This window comes from Halichoeres trimaculatus, unplaced genomic scaffold (assembly GCF_033239565.1).
Source record: "Halichoeres trimaculatus isolate MK-OKI-2021-1 unplaced genomic scaffold, fHalTri1.1 fHalTri1_scaffold_12, whole genome shotgun sequence".
Taxonomy (NCBI): domain Eukaryota; kingdom Metazoa; phylum Chordata; class Actinopteri; order Labriformes; family Labridae; genus Halichoeres; species Halichoeres trimaculatus.
Window position 1 is genome coordinate 22,525,691 of NW_027437190.1, and position 11,510 is coordinate 22,537,200.

At 41.0% G+C, this 11,510-nt stretch overlaps 2 protein-coding genes across 3 annotated transcripts; one reads left to right on the forward strand and one right to left on the reverse strand.

Moving 5' to 3' along the window:
• The first annotated feature begins 1,013 nt into the window (after positions 1-1,013).
• gnb3a (guanine nucleotide binding protein (G protein), beta polypeptide 3a) lies at positions 1,014-8,085 on the forward strand. Of its 2 annotated transcripts, XM_074683495.1 has the most exons (9): positions 1,015-1,910; positions 4,607-4,725; positions 4,918-5,063; positions 5,288-5,351; positions 5,789-5,951; positions 6,051-6,117; positions 6,301-6,502; positions 6,592-6,808; positions 6,936-8,085. In XM_074683495.1, the coding sequence occupies exons 2-9, from the start codon at positions 4,669-4,671 to the stop codon at positions 7,040-7,042; spliced, it is 1,023 nt and encodes a 340-aa protein (XP_074539596.1). In that variant the 5' UTR covers positions 1,015-1,910; positions 4,607-4,668; the 3' UTR covers positions 7,043-8,085. The 2 variants fall into 2 exon arrangements, with proteins under 2 accessions (XP_074539597.1, XP_074539596.1); XM_074683496.1 differs by having other exon boundaries at positions 1,014-4,725.
• Positions 8,086-8,545: 460 nt separating this feature from the next.
• cdca3 (cell division cycle associated 3) lies at positions 8,546-11,207 on the reverse strand. Its single transcript, XM_074683886.1, has 6 exons — positions 11,072-11,207; positions 10,275-10,418; positions 10,063-10,183; positions 9,089-9,973; positions 8,937-9,004; positions 8,546-8,767 (listed from the first exon to the last, which is right to left on the reverse strand). The coding sequence occupies exons 2-6, from the start codon at positions 10,398-10,400 to the stop codon at positions 8,675-8,677; spliced, it is 1,293 nt and encodes a 430-aa protein (XP_074539987.1). The 5' UTR covers positions 10,401-10,418; positions 11,072-11,207; the 3' UTR covers positions 8,546-8,674.
• Positions 11,208-11,510: the final 303 nt, after the last annotated feature.

An 11,510-nucleotide genomic window follows, 5' to 3' on the forward strand; every position in this document is an offset into this window, starting at 1 on the left:
GTGTCTGCGTGCCTGCAAGCAAATCCTTTTCCCTTGATTTGGGGTCTCTCAGAGTTTTATGCTTCATCTCCTCCTACAGTGTGCGGTACTCAAACTCCATTTCTACGAAACCAGGGTCAGCACAGTCCACTCTATGTCTGCTTCTGTTGTCACTGTGCATGAGTGAACAAAGGTCAGCGCAGTCAAATTTTCAGAACTCAGTTTATCCACAATGAATGCTAAAATGAACCAAGAGTAGGAACAAACACACGGCATAAACCACCTTTTTATAACTGGGGTTCAGATTATTTCACTTGAATGGTAAAAATATCTATCTAGTTTTGAAAGTTTGGAAAAGTCTTACATCAGGATCAATCTGAATCAGGATACTCTGGCAGGGAAACACCTCATCCTGGTTCTTATTCTTTGTTTGTACAGAACAAAGTTCCTGATGTGGCAAGGACTAAGAAGAAACTGGACACTGTTCATGTGTAAACAAAAGAATGAATAAGTATGTCAGTCTCCAATCAGATCCTGAAAGAGATCCATTGCAGACAGAGGCTCAACACTGGAATACAAATGAGCATGTGAACACACTTAAATATGACTCTGAGATACGATAAGACTCTGTTCTTGTACAAAAAAAAAAAAAAACATATGATCATATACATTTCATTTACCATACTTGCTTACCCTTGACTTTTTTCCAAAGGGAGGTCAGAAGTCAGGACAGAACCATCCTGGACACTGTTGAGAATTCAGATCCTGTTTATTGTTATTTAAATTTCTCACCCCGAGCATCTAGCATCTGTGTTAGACATGTGCCCTTGAAAAGCAGGAGGCAGAATTAACTAAACAAAAACTACAAATATCACCAGAAGGAAATATACAGATATTTGACTTTCTTTTATAAACTGTACATAATCTATAGTATTACTGGATTGGCAATAAAATCTTTTTCATCATTTTCACACCTTTAATGCCAGTTTTGCAAATTAAAACTAAATATTTTAGCCACAATACATATTTTATTATTTACTGAAGATAGTGGCTCAATTTTACTTCCTGATAAAACTCAGAGCTGTGTTTTGTTAGCCATTGTTTCACCTGAAAATACATGGAACTAGTGAAAATTGTGCTTTTTCATGCAGTTACTAGTAAAGGTGTTTCCTCTGTTGGATAATATACAAAAGGAGTGAGGTACATTCAGTGATGGGCAGGAAAGTTTTTAAAAAGCACCTTTTTCTATCTAGCTGCCGGTGATATTTGTGTAGTGTTGAACTCGACAGACCTTACCCCTGGATCCTTCAGTTTTTCTCAATATCACCACTGTACCCTGTCTGATCTCTGCTCTGCCGTTCTCTGCCCGTAAACCTTCTAATATTAGCTTCACCTCAGGTTTACAAAACACAAACCCTCCTGCCAGTCCGAGATCTTTTTGAGACCACCTCACCACCATAAAAAGCCATGTTCCCAGGTCCTCTATTTATCTTCTTTCCCCTCCCCTCCATGATTTCCATCACTTACTTTTTGATTCTGATTCACCCCGGCTTATGTCTTGTGACCCTGTGTCCACACTCTGCACCTTGTTTGGTTTCTCCCACTGTCTTCTCTCCCTATTTTGTCTCTTTTGCCCCCACTGCACCCCCACCCCCACCCCTTCCAGCCCTCTTCTTTCTGTCCATCCCAGGGTTTATCCCCTCATCACTGATCTCCCTTCATCCCTCCAATCCTCATCTGTTCCTCATAGGAGCAGCAGAGAGAGTGAGTGACGGAGGAATTGCCCGCTGTGTGTGATACCAAAAGTGAATGAGTGGGAGAAAGTGTAGTGGCAGCCAGGCTGAACTTATGATAAGGACCAGAGAGAGACTGCAGGAGGAAGACTGACTGAAGATCTACCAAAACACTTTGAGAAGTGAGGCTCTTAAGTGGTGAGTGGATTGTTGTGTGTTTACATTCTTTGGCAGCTGTGAAGTTGTATCATGCTGCTCAGATGATGGATGAAATTCAGTGGGTTGGAAACTGGACTCTGGTTGAAAAAAATTTACAAACAACATTTTAAAAAAGTCTTTTTGGAAGTATTGAATTGTGAAGTACAGTATTAGTTAAAGGAGGCTATTTTTTCCACACACACCTCTTTTGTATGATATTTTTATGATTTTATCTGTAAATTCATAAAAATTTTAAATATCAGACATGAGGATGCCATTCATACTCAAAGTGACACACATTTACGTCACTTACACACTTTTATCTTTTGTTCCTGGCAGACACGACAGAGGGATTTACATGGGATCAGCATACAGTGCTGGTTTTGTCATGTGGATTGATAATCTGACAAAAAATCCTTTTGTTGTCTGATTCTAAACACTGTCAGACATAATCTGCATTAAAAAACAACCTAAAGCTGTGAATGTGAATAAGTTATGTTTGATGCAAAATTGAGATGTAAAGTGGTATTATTTTATGGTAAAATGACTGCATTCACTGTATTTACCTTATGGACAGAGTCCTCCATTAATTTATCTTTAATTGTTTTTTCATTTATTGCTTCTGAATTACTCAGTCAATAAATTTGGAGGGAATAAGTTATGCAGAAATTGTAAAACAAGTCAATAATACCATAAATCAATCTTGATTGTTTGTTTTCAATGTGGTCAACAGTTGTCCACACCAAATGTTTGGTCATTGCGGTATAAACCATGTGGTTAAAACTGTGTTTGACAAATGCTTTTACCCTCATGGTGTATTAATCGTCACTTTACCCAACTCTCTGCAAACACAGCCTGTTAGTTTTGTGTAATGGCAAACAGGAAATACAAGGACGGAATAATTACCGTGCAGTCAAACAACTTTGAGTCATATTTTAGGACTGAGATGCAAACTCTGAAACACCACAGTCACTGGTCAGAAGTTCACCGGCCAAGTCTCACTGAAAGCCCTCCATCACTCTCTCTTCCTCCCATTCCACCTCCTCCCCTCCCTCATTCTCATCCCACTACCTGCCCTTCCTCCCCCTCCCTTCCCCTTCTCTCCATCTCTTATCCAGATGCAAAGAGCAGTCAGTAATCGGATGAGAGCAGATTTGATTCAAAAGGCTTCCCTTAAAATCTCAGCCAGTAGGATTTAAAACTCACTCTCCTGCCTGCCTCGCCTCTTACCCTCCATCCTCCCTCACCCATCCTTCCATCCCTCCCTTGCCCCCCTCTTGCTGTCATCTCCCCCCCTTCTCTCTGGCTGTGTTAATGCACTTGACCATCAAGCAAACCTCTAGCAGCCATTTAATCACATGGAACAATGGCAGGGACAATATGGCAAAAGGGCAATAGCACGACTGAAGTGTTTATTACGCTGCACATTATCAAAGCGCTTTCCCATCTGGAACAAAAGCCTAAAATCCCATGTTACCATCTTCAAGGGCAGTGTCGTCATCAACTGAGGCAGCACAACCAAACTTTAGCTGCTGAGGTGTTGTTGTGTTGTTGGAGTGTTGCACTCTATTAAAGGCGACAAATCAGCATTTAGATATAATTTTCACACAATTCAGTCTCTACAAAAATCTCCAAAAATAATAAATGTTAAAGCACAGTGGCAAACAACAGTCACTCCCTCATTCACTCCTTTCCTTTTCACAAGTCAAATTAGAGGCAAATCCACCCTGTCATGTGTTTTGACAGGGATGCTCATTCAAATAGTGAAGAGAGAGGGTAAGAGATTGCTGCAGTGACACATAGGATAAGATTGACACAGGTATATCTCTTCTACACAATTTCAAGGTAAGAAAGAAAGAAGAATAATTTAAAAAAGTCATTTGTGATGCCTGCAGGTGTTGAGTGAAGATAGAGGGGTGTTGTGGTGAAAGTTCATGCTGTTTAGCTGCTTTGCTCTGAAGTTACTCAATGTTTTTTGGTCAAATCAGCTTGAAATCATGGCTCTGCCTTGATTACATTTGTCACACATGTATGATTTTTTCCATTAGGTGATTGCTTTGGTTGCCTAACATCACTCATTTAATCTCAACATTACCAAATCCAATAGCCATCAGCATCAGGTGAGAGCTCAGTGAAGTGTTAAACGGCACAAACCTTCTGTCTGTCACTGTTGTGAATTTGAAGTGAGTGAGAGCCGACACACACGGTGATGACATTACTACAGGACATACTGGTTTGTGTGTACATTCAGGGTGAGGATATGTGTGCTGAACAAGTGTTCATCTGCAGAGCAAATACTTTCACCTGCTAATACCATGCTTGAATATTCATACAGTCTGCAGTGTGTGTGTGTGTGTGTGTGTGTGTGTGTGTGTGTGTGTGTGTGTGTGTGTGTGTGTGTGTGTGTGTGTGTGTGTGTGTGTGTGTGTGTGTGTGTGTACTACACAAATGCAGGTGTAGGTGTGTTCTGTGGGTTTCTGTGTTTGCTCCTGCCTGTTTATGAGAGTTTGCAAAGTAGACTAGAGCCAGTTTGACTTGCAAAATAGCACTTACTTGGAGGCTGGAGCAAGGGAGGGTTAAAAAGGCTCAGGTAGGTGCAGGTAAAATTCCATCAGGCAACAATTTTACTAGAAAAGACATCAAATCACATTTATCACCTTTTTTTTGACTTCCTGTCTCTCTTCTTCTCTTTTTAGGATTATCGTCTTTCCTCCCATCTCCCTGTCTCCATTGGTGACAGTCACTACAAACCATTGACATGGGTGAAATGGAGCAACTGCGAAAGGAGGCGGACAGTCTCAAAGACCAGATCACCGTCAGTAGGCAATTATCTAAAAGAACTGTTTGGCTGTTCACAGTATTTATCATCAATGTCATTATGTGGCTTGTTTTTTCCTCCCTTTTCAAATATATCAATATATATTTCTATATATATAATGATTCATAACCACATCTTAAACCAACACTGGAAGAAAGCAGACTACCTGTGTTTGTGTTTGCTCTGCAGGCGGCACGCAAGGCGGTGCAGGACACAACTCTGCAAGAAGCAGCAGCCGGGGTCACTGTGGTGGGCCGAGTCCAGATGAAGACCAGGAAAACGCTGAGGGGTCACCTCGCCAAGATCTACGCCATGCACTGGGGCACTGACTCCACGTAAATACTGCACACATTATTGTGTATACATTGATAGAACACTGGCTGTTTTATTCCAGAGCCAGCCAAGATGTGACAGTTATGTTGAATAAAAACTCAAAATGAGGGAAAGAAGAGAGAAACTTCTAGATGTAAATAAGATTTTTGTGGAAAATGTATGTTAACATTAACAATTTACATCTCTCATTTTCTTTCCTTTGCTGTCCTTGTTATTTCACCACCAGGCTGTGTGTCAGTGCTTCACAAGATGGAAAACTCATAGTGTGGGACAGCATTACGACCAATAAGGTAGGCAAAAGCAAAGGAAATGTGTATAATGATTACAAGAATTGAAGATGAGGGCAAAATGTAAACCCTGTTGAGCTATAAATAAGCTTAAAATTAAAAAGCTGCTAACAAAAGCTTGAATTTTGGCGTGTGCATTCAGAAATACACACCTAGCTTTTCAAGAAATTAAAAAATTGTAAAATAGGAGAAAATATATATGTGTAATAAATATGTCATGCTTTTGTACCAGATTCATGTACATTTTTAGGTGAGGATGGATCATACTTTGATGACTGTTGACAAATGTGCCTCTGATATTGTACGACTTAAATTTATCTTGCTGGAAATGGTGTAACCATGTCAAAGGACTGCATTTAAAGAGTTTTCCTTCAGGGTCTTCAAGTATTTGCAGCTCTTTGTTCAGACTTAACTCCGCTCTGTTTCCTTTGCCTCTGCAGGTGAATGCCATCCCTCTCAAGTCATCATGGGTGATGACTTGTGCCTACGCTCCTTCAGGAAATCTTGTGGCATGTGGGGGTCTGGACAACATGTGTTCCATCTACAATCTGAAAGGCAAAGATGGGAATGTGAAGGTGATGCGTGAGCTGGCTGCACACACAGGTACAAACAAATGAAACATCCTGAGCTGCTGACGAAAGCGAGTCTCTTCTGTTTTCACTATAGCTTAAGATGTCTTATACACTCTCTGTCGCTGCACAGGTTACCTGTCCTGCTGTCGTTTCATAAGCGACAGTGAGATCATCACCAGCTCTGGAGACTGCACTTGGTAAGAATAAGGGAAGCAGTCGGTTGTATTTACTTCTTTGTAGTTTAAATATAAATGTCTTTTCTTTCTTTCTTTCTTTCTTTCTTTCTTTCTTTCTTTCTTTCTTTCTTTCTTTCTTTCTTTCTTTCTTTCTTTCTTTCTTTCTTTCTTTCTTTCTTTCTTTCTTTCTTTCTTTCTTTCTAGTGTACTATGGGACATTGAAACAGGGACCCAGAAGACCATTTTTACAGGACACCAGGGAGACTGCATGTCCTTGGCTGTTTCCCCAGATTTCAAGTTCTTCATCTCAGGTGCATGTGACTTCACGGCCAAACTGTGGGACATCAGAGAGGGTACATGCAGACAGACCTTTGGAGGCCACGAGAGCGACATCAACGCCATCGGGGTGAGAATGTGGACTTCAGCTTCACTTCTGTGTCAGAGTTCTAGCCCCCCACCCCCATGCCTTGTTTTAATCACTTGTCCTCTGTCCAGTTCTTCCCCAATGGTAATGCAGTGATAACAGGATCAGACGATGCCACCTGCAAACTGTACGACCTGAGAGCCGACCAGGAGCTCATCACCTACCAGGACTCCGGCATTATGTGCGGGGTGACTTCACTTGCACCGTCCCTGTCTGGGCGCCTTCTGCTGGCTGGTTATGACGACTTCAACGTCAACATCTGGGATGCACTGAAAGCTGAGAGAGTTGGTGAGAAATTTGCTACATTTGCCACACATAAGACCTCCATATTAAAGGGCTGGAAGACAGTGGAGTGTCTTTTTTATTTTAGTTGCACTTTTCCACATTCTCATGTTTGTTTTCTATCCTTGTCCAGGAGTGCTGGCTGGTCATGACAACAGAGTGAGCTGTATCGGGGTGTCCTCAGATGGCATGGCATGTTGCACAGGATCTTGGGACAGCTTCCTCAAGATATGGAACTGAGGCTGTTGTGAACCAGTGAGCAGAAAAAGGGCAGTAAACGTCTGCCAGGAAGAAAGTAAAGGAGAGATAAAAGGGCAATTGGGATTTGAGGGAGGGTTAAGAACCACATGGGTTAGAAGAGGGTATTTAATTGTGCCAAGTCCATTCTTACGTTGGAGAGGGGTTGTGACGTAAAGATGTCAGTCTCACATCATGGGGGAATTTGTGGGTGGGACTTAGGGTTGTGGGGGAGCCTTGGAAATGATCAGTCCCCTCAATAGTACCATATTGCGGTTCAAATCAATAATATGCACATTTATTGTAGCATTTCAGAGATCACCCAACGAGAACAGTTGCCAAATGGAAATGGTAGCACACTGGATGAGATAGAATTAAGTATGTATCAAGTTACAGCCTGTGTAGGTTCAAAGTAGCTCTGCTAAAATGCTGTGTTTTTATCAAAGCATAAATGATGTCATATGATCTAATATGAGCATTTGCATTTTTGTTTCAGACTGTTGTTTGTTCTTAGTTTTTGGTAGATACCTTGCTTATATTTCTTTCTTTTTATTTTCTAATTTTAACTAAAATGGAGTTCTAGTTTGCAAATGTCTACATTAGTGTTTGAGTTGTTTTGTATGTGTTTGATCGACAATATTGTCAAAGATTTGGGGGTCTCATCATTTAGCTTAACCCCTACGTCTTTAGCCAGCACCAGAGCTGCAGAGAGCTTTGGGTAAACTGCTGAACAGACAGATGGGATAATAAAATGGTTTCATGGTTCACTAAGCACTTACAAAAAATGATGACCCATTTGTCTCAGGACAGGAGGCGCTTTTGTATGAGTGTTACACGGATGATGACGATGTCTGTTGTGTGCATATGAGCATTATAGCTTAATCTTTTCCTCTGCATGGTACACTTGAAGGACAGTTTATGTACATACACACAATCACCACAGAATTTCTGAGTTCTGAAGAATTTGGACTGCCTCTTTCATCACTGGATACACATAGTAAGTGCATAGTAAGGAATAATACCTTTCTTAAAGACTTTCAAATAAACATGGGATTCTGCAAAGCAAGCCTCAAGTGTTTATTTCTGGTATTCTGCCTGAACCTTTAATGTAATAACACATCAAAAACAATCAACAGACAGAGAGAGCTTTCGCAACATCAGCACAGTGAAGTACTTTTCTCTCAGATTTCTGAAGATCGAGCAAAAACATATCCTCAGCCATTTTAGGCAACAATTTAATTTAAGTCTATTGGTAAAAACATCAAAATGAGAGTATCCAAATATAGTTTAACCTGTTATGGATTAACACTGAAGTCAAGCTTTATCACCAGGCTCCCTCTAGTGTTTACTACAGAGGCTTTATGAAACATCAACATTAGGACACCAAGCAGGAACTTTGAAATCCAAACTGCAGTTACATTAAATCAGATTAAAAAAAACACTGAAAGAGGAATGCAAATAATTTTATTTTTATTTACAAAAGGATAAAACAGGATAGAAAACTTCTCAAAGTGGAAGTTTCAGTGATATATACAGAACAAACTGGGTTCAGAGAAGCTGTACATATAAAAGCTTGTTAGATACAAGTATAAAGGAAAGAAAGTCTTGCTATTCTGTACACAATGCTAGGATGAATCATCTGTTCTCCTTATCTAAACACACTGCCAGTGCCCTTCGGTCTACCTGTCCAAGCCTCTGCTTATCTGGGGTGGACCCCTTCAGCTTCATCTAGAGAGAGGAGGAGAACAAATTATCTCAGTTGGGCATTTACATTTTATGTTATTTTTCACTTTTGAAAACTACATTAATCAAAAGCAGACCCAAAAAAGGAAGTATACATGTTCTCATTAAGTGAAAAATAAAATTACAGTTCCAAAAGCAGTTTTTTATACAATACCTGAGGATGTTGATCTCTGGGTGAGTTGGTTGTTTTTAGAATCTGCAATGGGGAACGGCCTTCAGTACCTTAAAAAAAAGAAAAAGAAATGTCAACAAAAAAAATTCTACTTTAATCAATAGATAAAAAACAGCCAAAACCTTTCTGCACACCTTTCTGCTTCAGTTTTCCTGACTGCCTCTTGTTTTCATTGGTTGCATTCTTCACAGCCACACGGACGGCAAGGGGAGAAGAGCCACCTTTCCCCTGCTGCACTCCTCCTCTAGCCCTGAGCCCAGAGGCTCCGAAACCTTTTCCCAACCACTGTGGTTTGAACACAGCCTGACTCGGGCTCTTTGGATCAAAGGTGGGACAGCGGATTCCAGTGCAGAGCTGTGGCTGCTCTGGGGTGCAGGCATTTTCTTCCATTTCCACAGGGGATGGCTTTTGTTCAGCTTCCTTCTCTGATGAAGCAGAGGAGACTTGAGCTGTGGAATCATCTGTTTCAGATGGTAGAGAAGGCTCATCGGGAGATGCTGGCTCAACAGTGACAGAGGGTAGGGCATATGAGTGATCCACACTGCCCCTTAGTGGCTCTACTTTCTCACATTGCATTGGAGAGGATGCACCATCATGGTGCACCTCAACAAAGATCTGGGTTGAAGTTGTTCCCTCATGACAAGTTATCAGGCTCATGCTCAGCCTCTTGTGAAGAGGAGACTCTCTTGCTTCTTCAGCCTCTTCCAGACTTAGGTCTGCCTCAGTTTCTACTTCTACCTCCAACTGGGGCTTGTCGAGATGCACGAAGGGGCTGGAAACATCAACACTTTGGAGGGTGGGCATTTCAGGAGTTGAAAGAAGGTTAGCGTGTTCAGCCAGGGAGCTAAAGACAAGGGAAGGCTTTGGGGTCAAGAGGGGCTCAGTGGAGGCCAGCTCTTCACTCTCCACCTCTTCCTCCACCGAATCACTGAAGCACTTCTGAGGGGCTTCAGGGGCCATGCCTTCAATCTCATTATGGAAAAGCATACCCAGGCGGCGAGCTAAGGACCCAACTGTCACTAGAAGGGCAAACAAAAGGACATCATGTTATGGAGGATTTTGCAGTGAAAAGAGCTGGGCTGAAGATGATCTGTTATTGGATAGTTACCTCTCATTACTTCTCTGACAGGTGTGCGGGTAATGCCAACAGAGGGTGAGCGGGGATCGGTGAATGCCAGTGAGCACTCACTTTTTACATGAGCAACAACTTTAGCTGCAGGCCCACTAACCTAAGGGAAATATAAAACATGATTAACACAAGCTTCAGGGTTTTTAACCGCAAAGAACGTGTCAGGGGTTATATTCAGCCACATCACCTACCTGAATGGGTGTGCGATTGATTCCTGTTGAAGGAGAGCGTGGATCCAGATGAAGAACTCTGTTTTTGATGACTGGTTCTGGTTGGGTCGATACAGGCACAGCTATTTTGCTTTCACTGGATCCCATGATTCTAAAGGCTGATAGCTGCATAGGAAGAGAAGAACACAACAGGATGTAGTTTTCTACTTAAATAAAATATCAAAACACAATGCAAAACGCAGTAAGAGCATTTAAATAGAGGTCATAGAGACACTCAAAGGATTGAAGGTCTACATTGTGATTTACAAATTAAACACCAAATCCCTATACATACTCTATGCTTCTCTTGCAAGTTACTACAATTTTAAGTTATACAGCGACAAAAACCCATTAACAAAAGATTAGACAGAAAGAAATAGTAAAAACACTGTTAAGCACACCGTGTGGTTTATTGTTTACTTGTATTAGACGCATGATAATGCGTGAACCTTAAATCTTTTTAAACCCATTTTAACCTGTTCTGTGTTAAATCCAGTACTATATTCAAGTACTTTGATATAAAACTCGTATTTAAGTGTTTCGTGTTTACATTCAAATGTTTGATAATGTTTAACCATGTGTGGAAAACTACTATTCAGCGACCAACAGCAAGATAGCTTAGCCAAAGTTGGTTAGCGTATGGCTTTACTTCGTATAAATAAGGTAAAGATATGAGGTTGAGATGATAACGTTTCATGATATTGAGTCTAAAAGTTGCAGGATCTGACTTACAAATACCGAAATAAACACTTTAAATTGTAGAGAATTCTAAAACATACCTTACGGAGGACGAACAAAAAAAGTTCCGGCGTGCAGCAGTTCTCTTTCACTTATTTAGCATAAACACAGGAGGGGAAGCAGGAAAGCACACGACTTTTAAAACATTTAAATGGTTGGGCAGCGTGCGCGTTATTTTTGAACGAACCAATCAGCGTTCGCGATCGCCAAACTTTTCCTGCTTTCATTGGCTTTGAGCACGGCGTTCTGGAACAGGGCGTGGCTTGCTGCTGATAACTCATTTGAAAGTAGAAATGAAATGCGTGCTTTGTTTTGAACGTTAGGAGGAGTTTGAATCTAACGTATTATCCTCCTTGCACATGCCACTCCCAATACACGGGACCCAAGTAAATAGACTTCAAGCAGTGACAAAATAAGTAATATCTAAACCACCGGTTTCAAGGTCATCAGAAGCAAGGCAAAATTAAGTATAAATTTTAA

Coding starts and splice junctions, on each gene's coding strand:
- gnb3a (XM_074683496.1), top strand. CDS start 4,669: ATGGGTGAAATGGAGCAACTGCGAAAGGAGGCGGACAGTCTCAAAGAC. Junction 6,118..6,300: donor AGCTCTGGAGACTGCACTTG/GTAAGAATAAGG, acceptor CTTTCTTTCTAG/TGTACTATGGGACATTGAAA. Junction 6,503..6,591: donor GCGACATCAACGCCATCGGG/GTGAGAATGTGG, acceptor TCCTCTGTCCAG/TTCTTCCCCAATGGTAATGC.
- cdca3 (XM_074683886.1), bottom strand. CDS start 10,400: ATGGGATCCAGTGAAAGCAAAATAGCTGTGCCTGTATCGACCCAACCA. Junction 9,974..10,062: donor TGTCAGAGAAGTAATGAGAG/GTAACTATCCAA, acceptor TTGCCCTTCTAG/TGACAGTTGGGTCCTTAGCT. Junction 8,768..8,936: donor CCAGAGATCAACATCCTCAG/GTATTGTATAAA, acceptor TCCTCTCTCTAG/ATGAAGCTGAAGGGGTCCAC.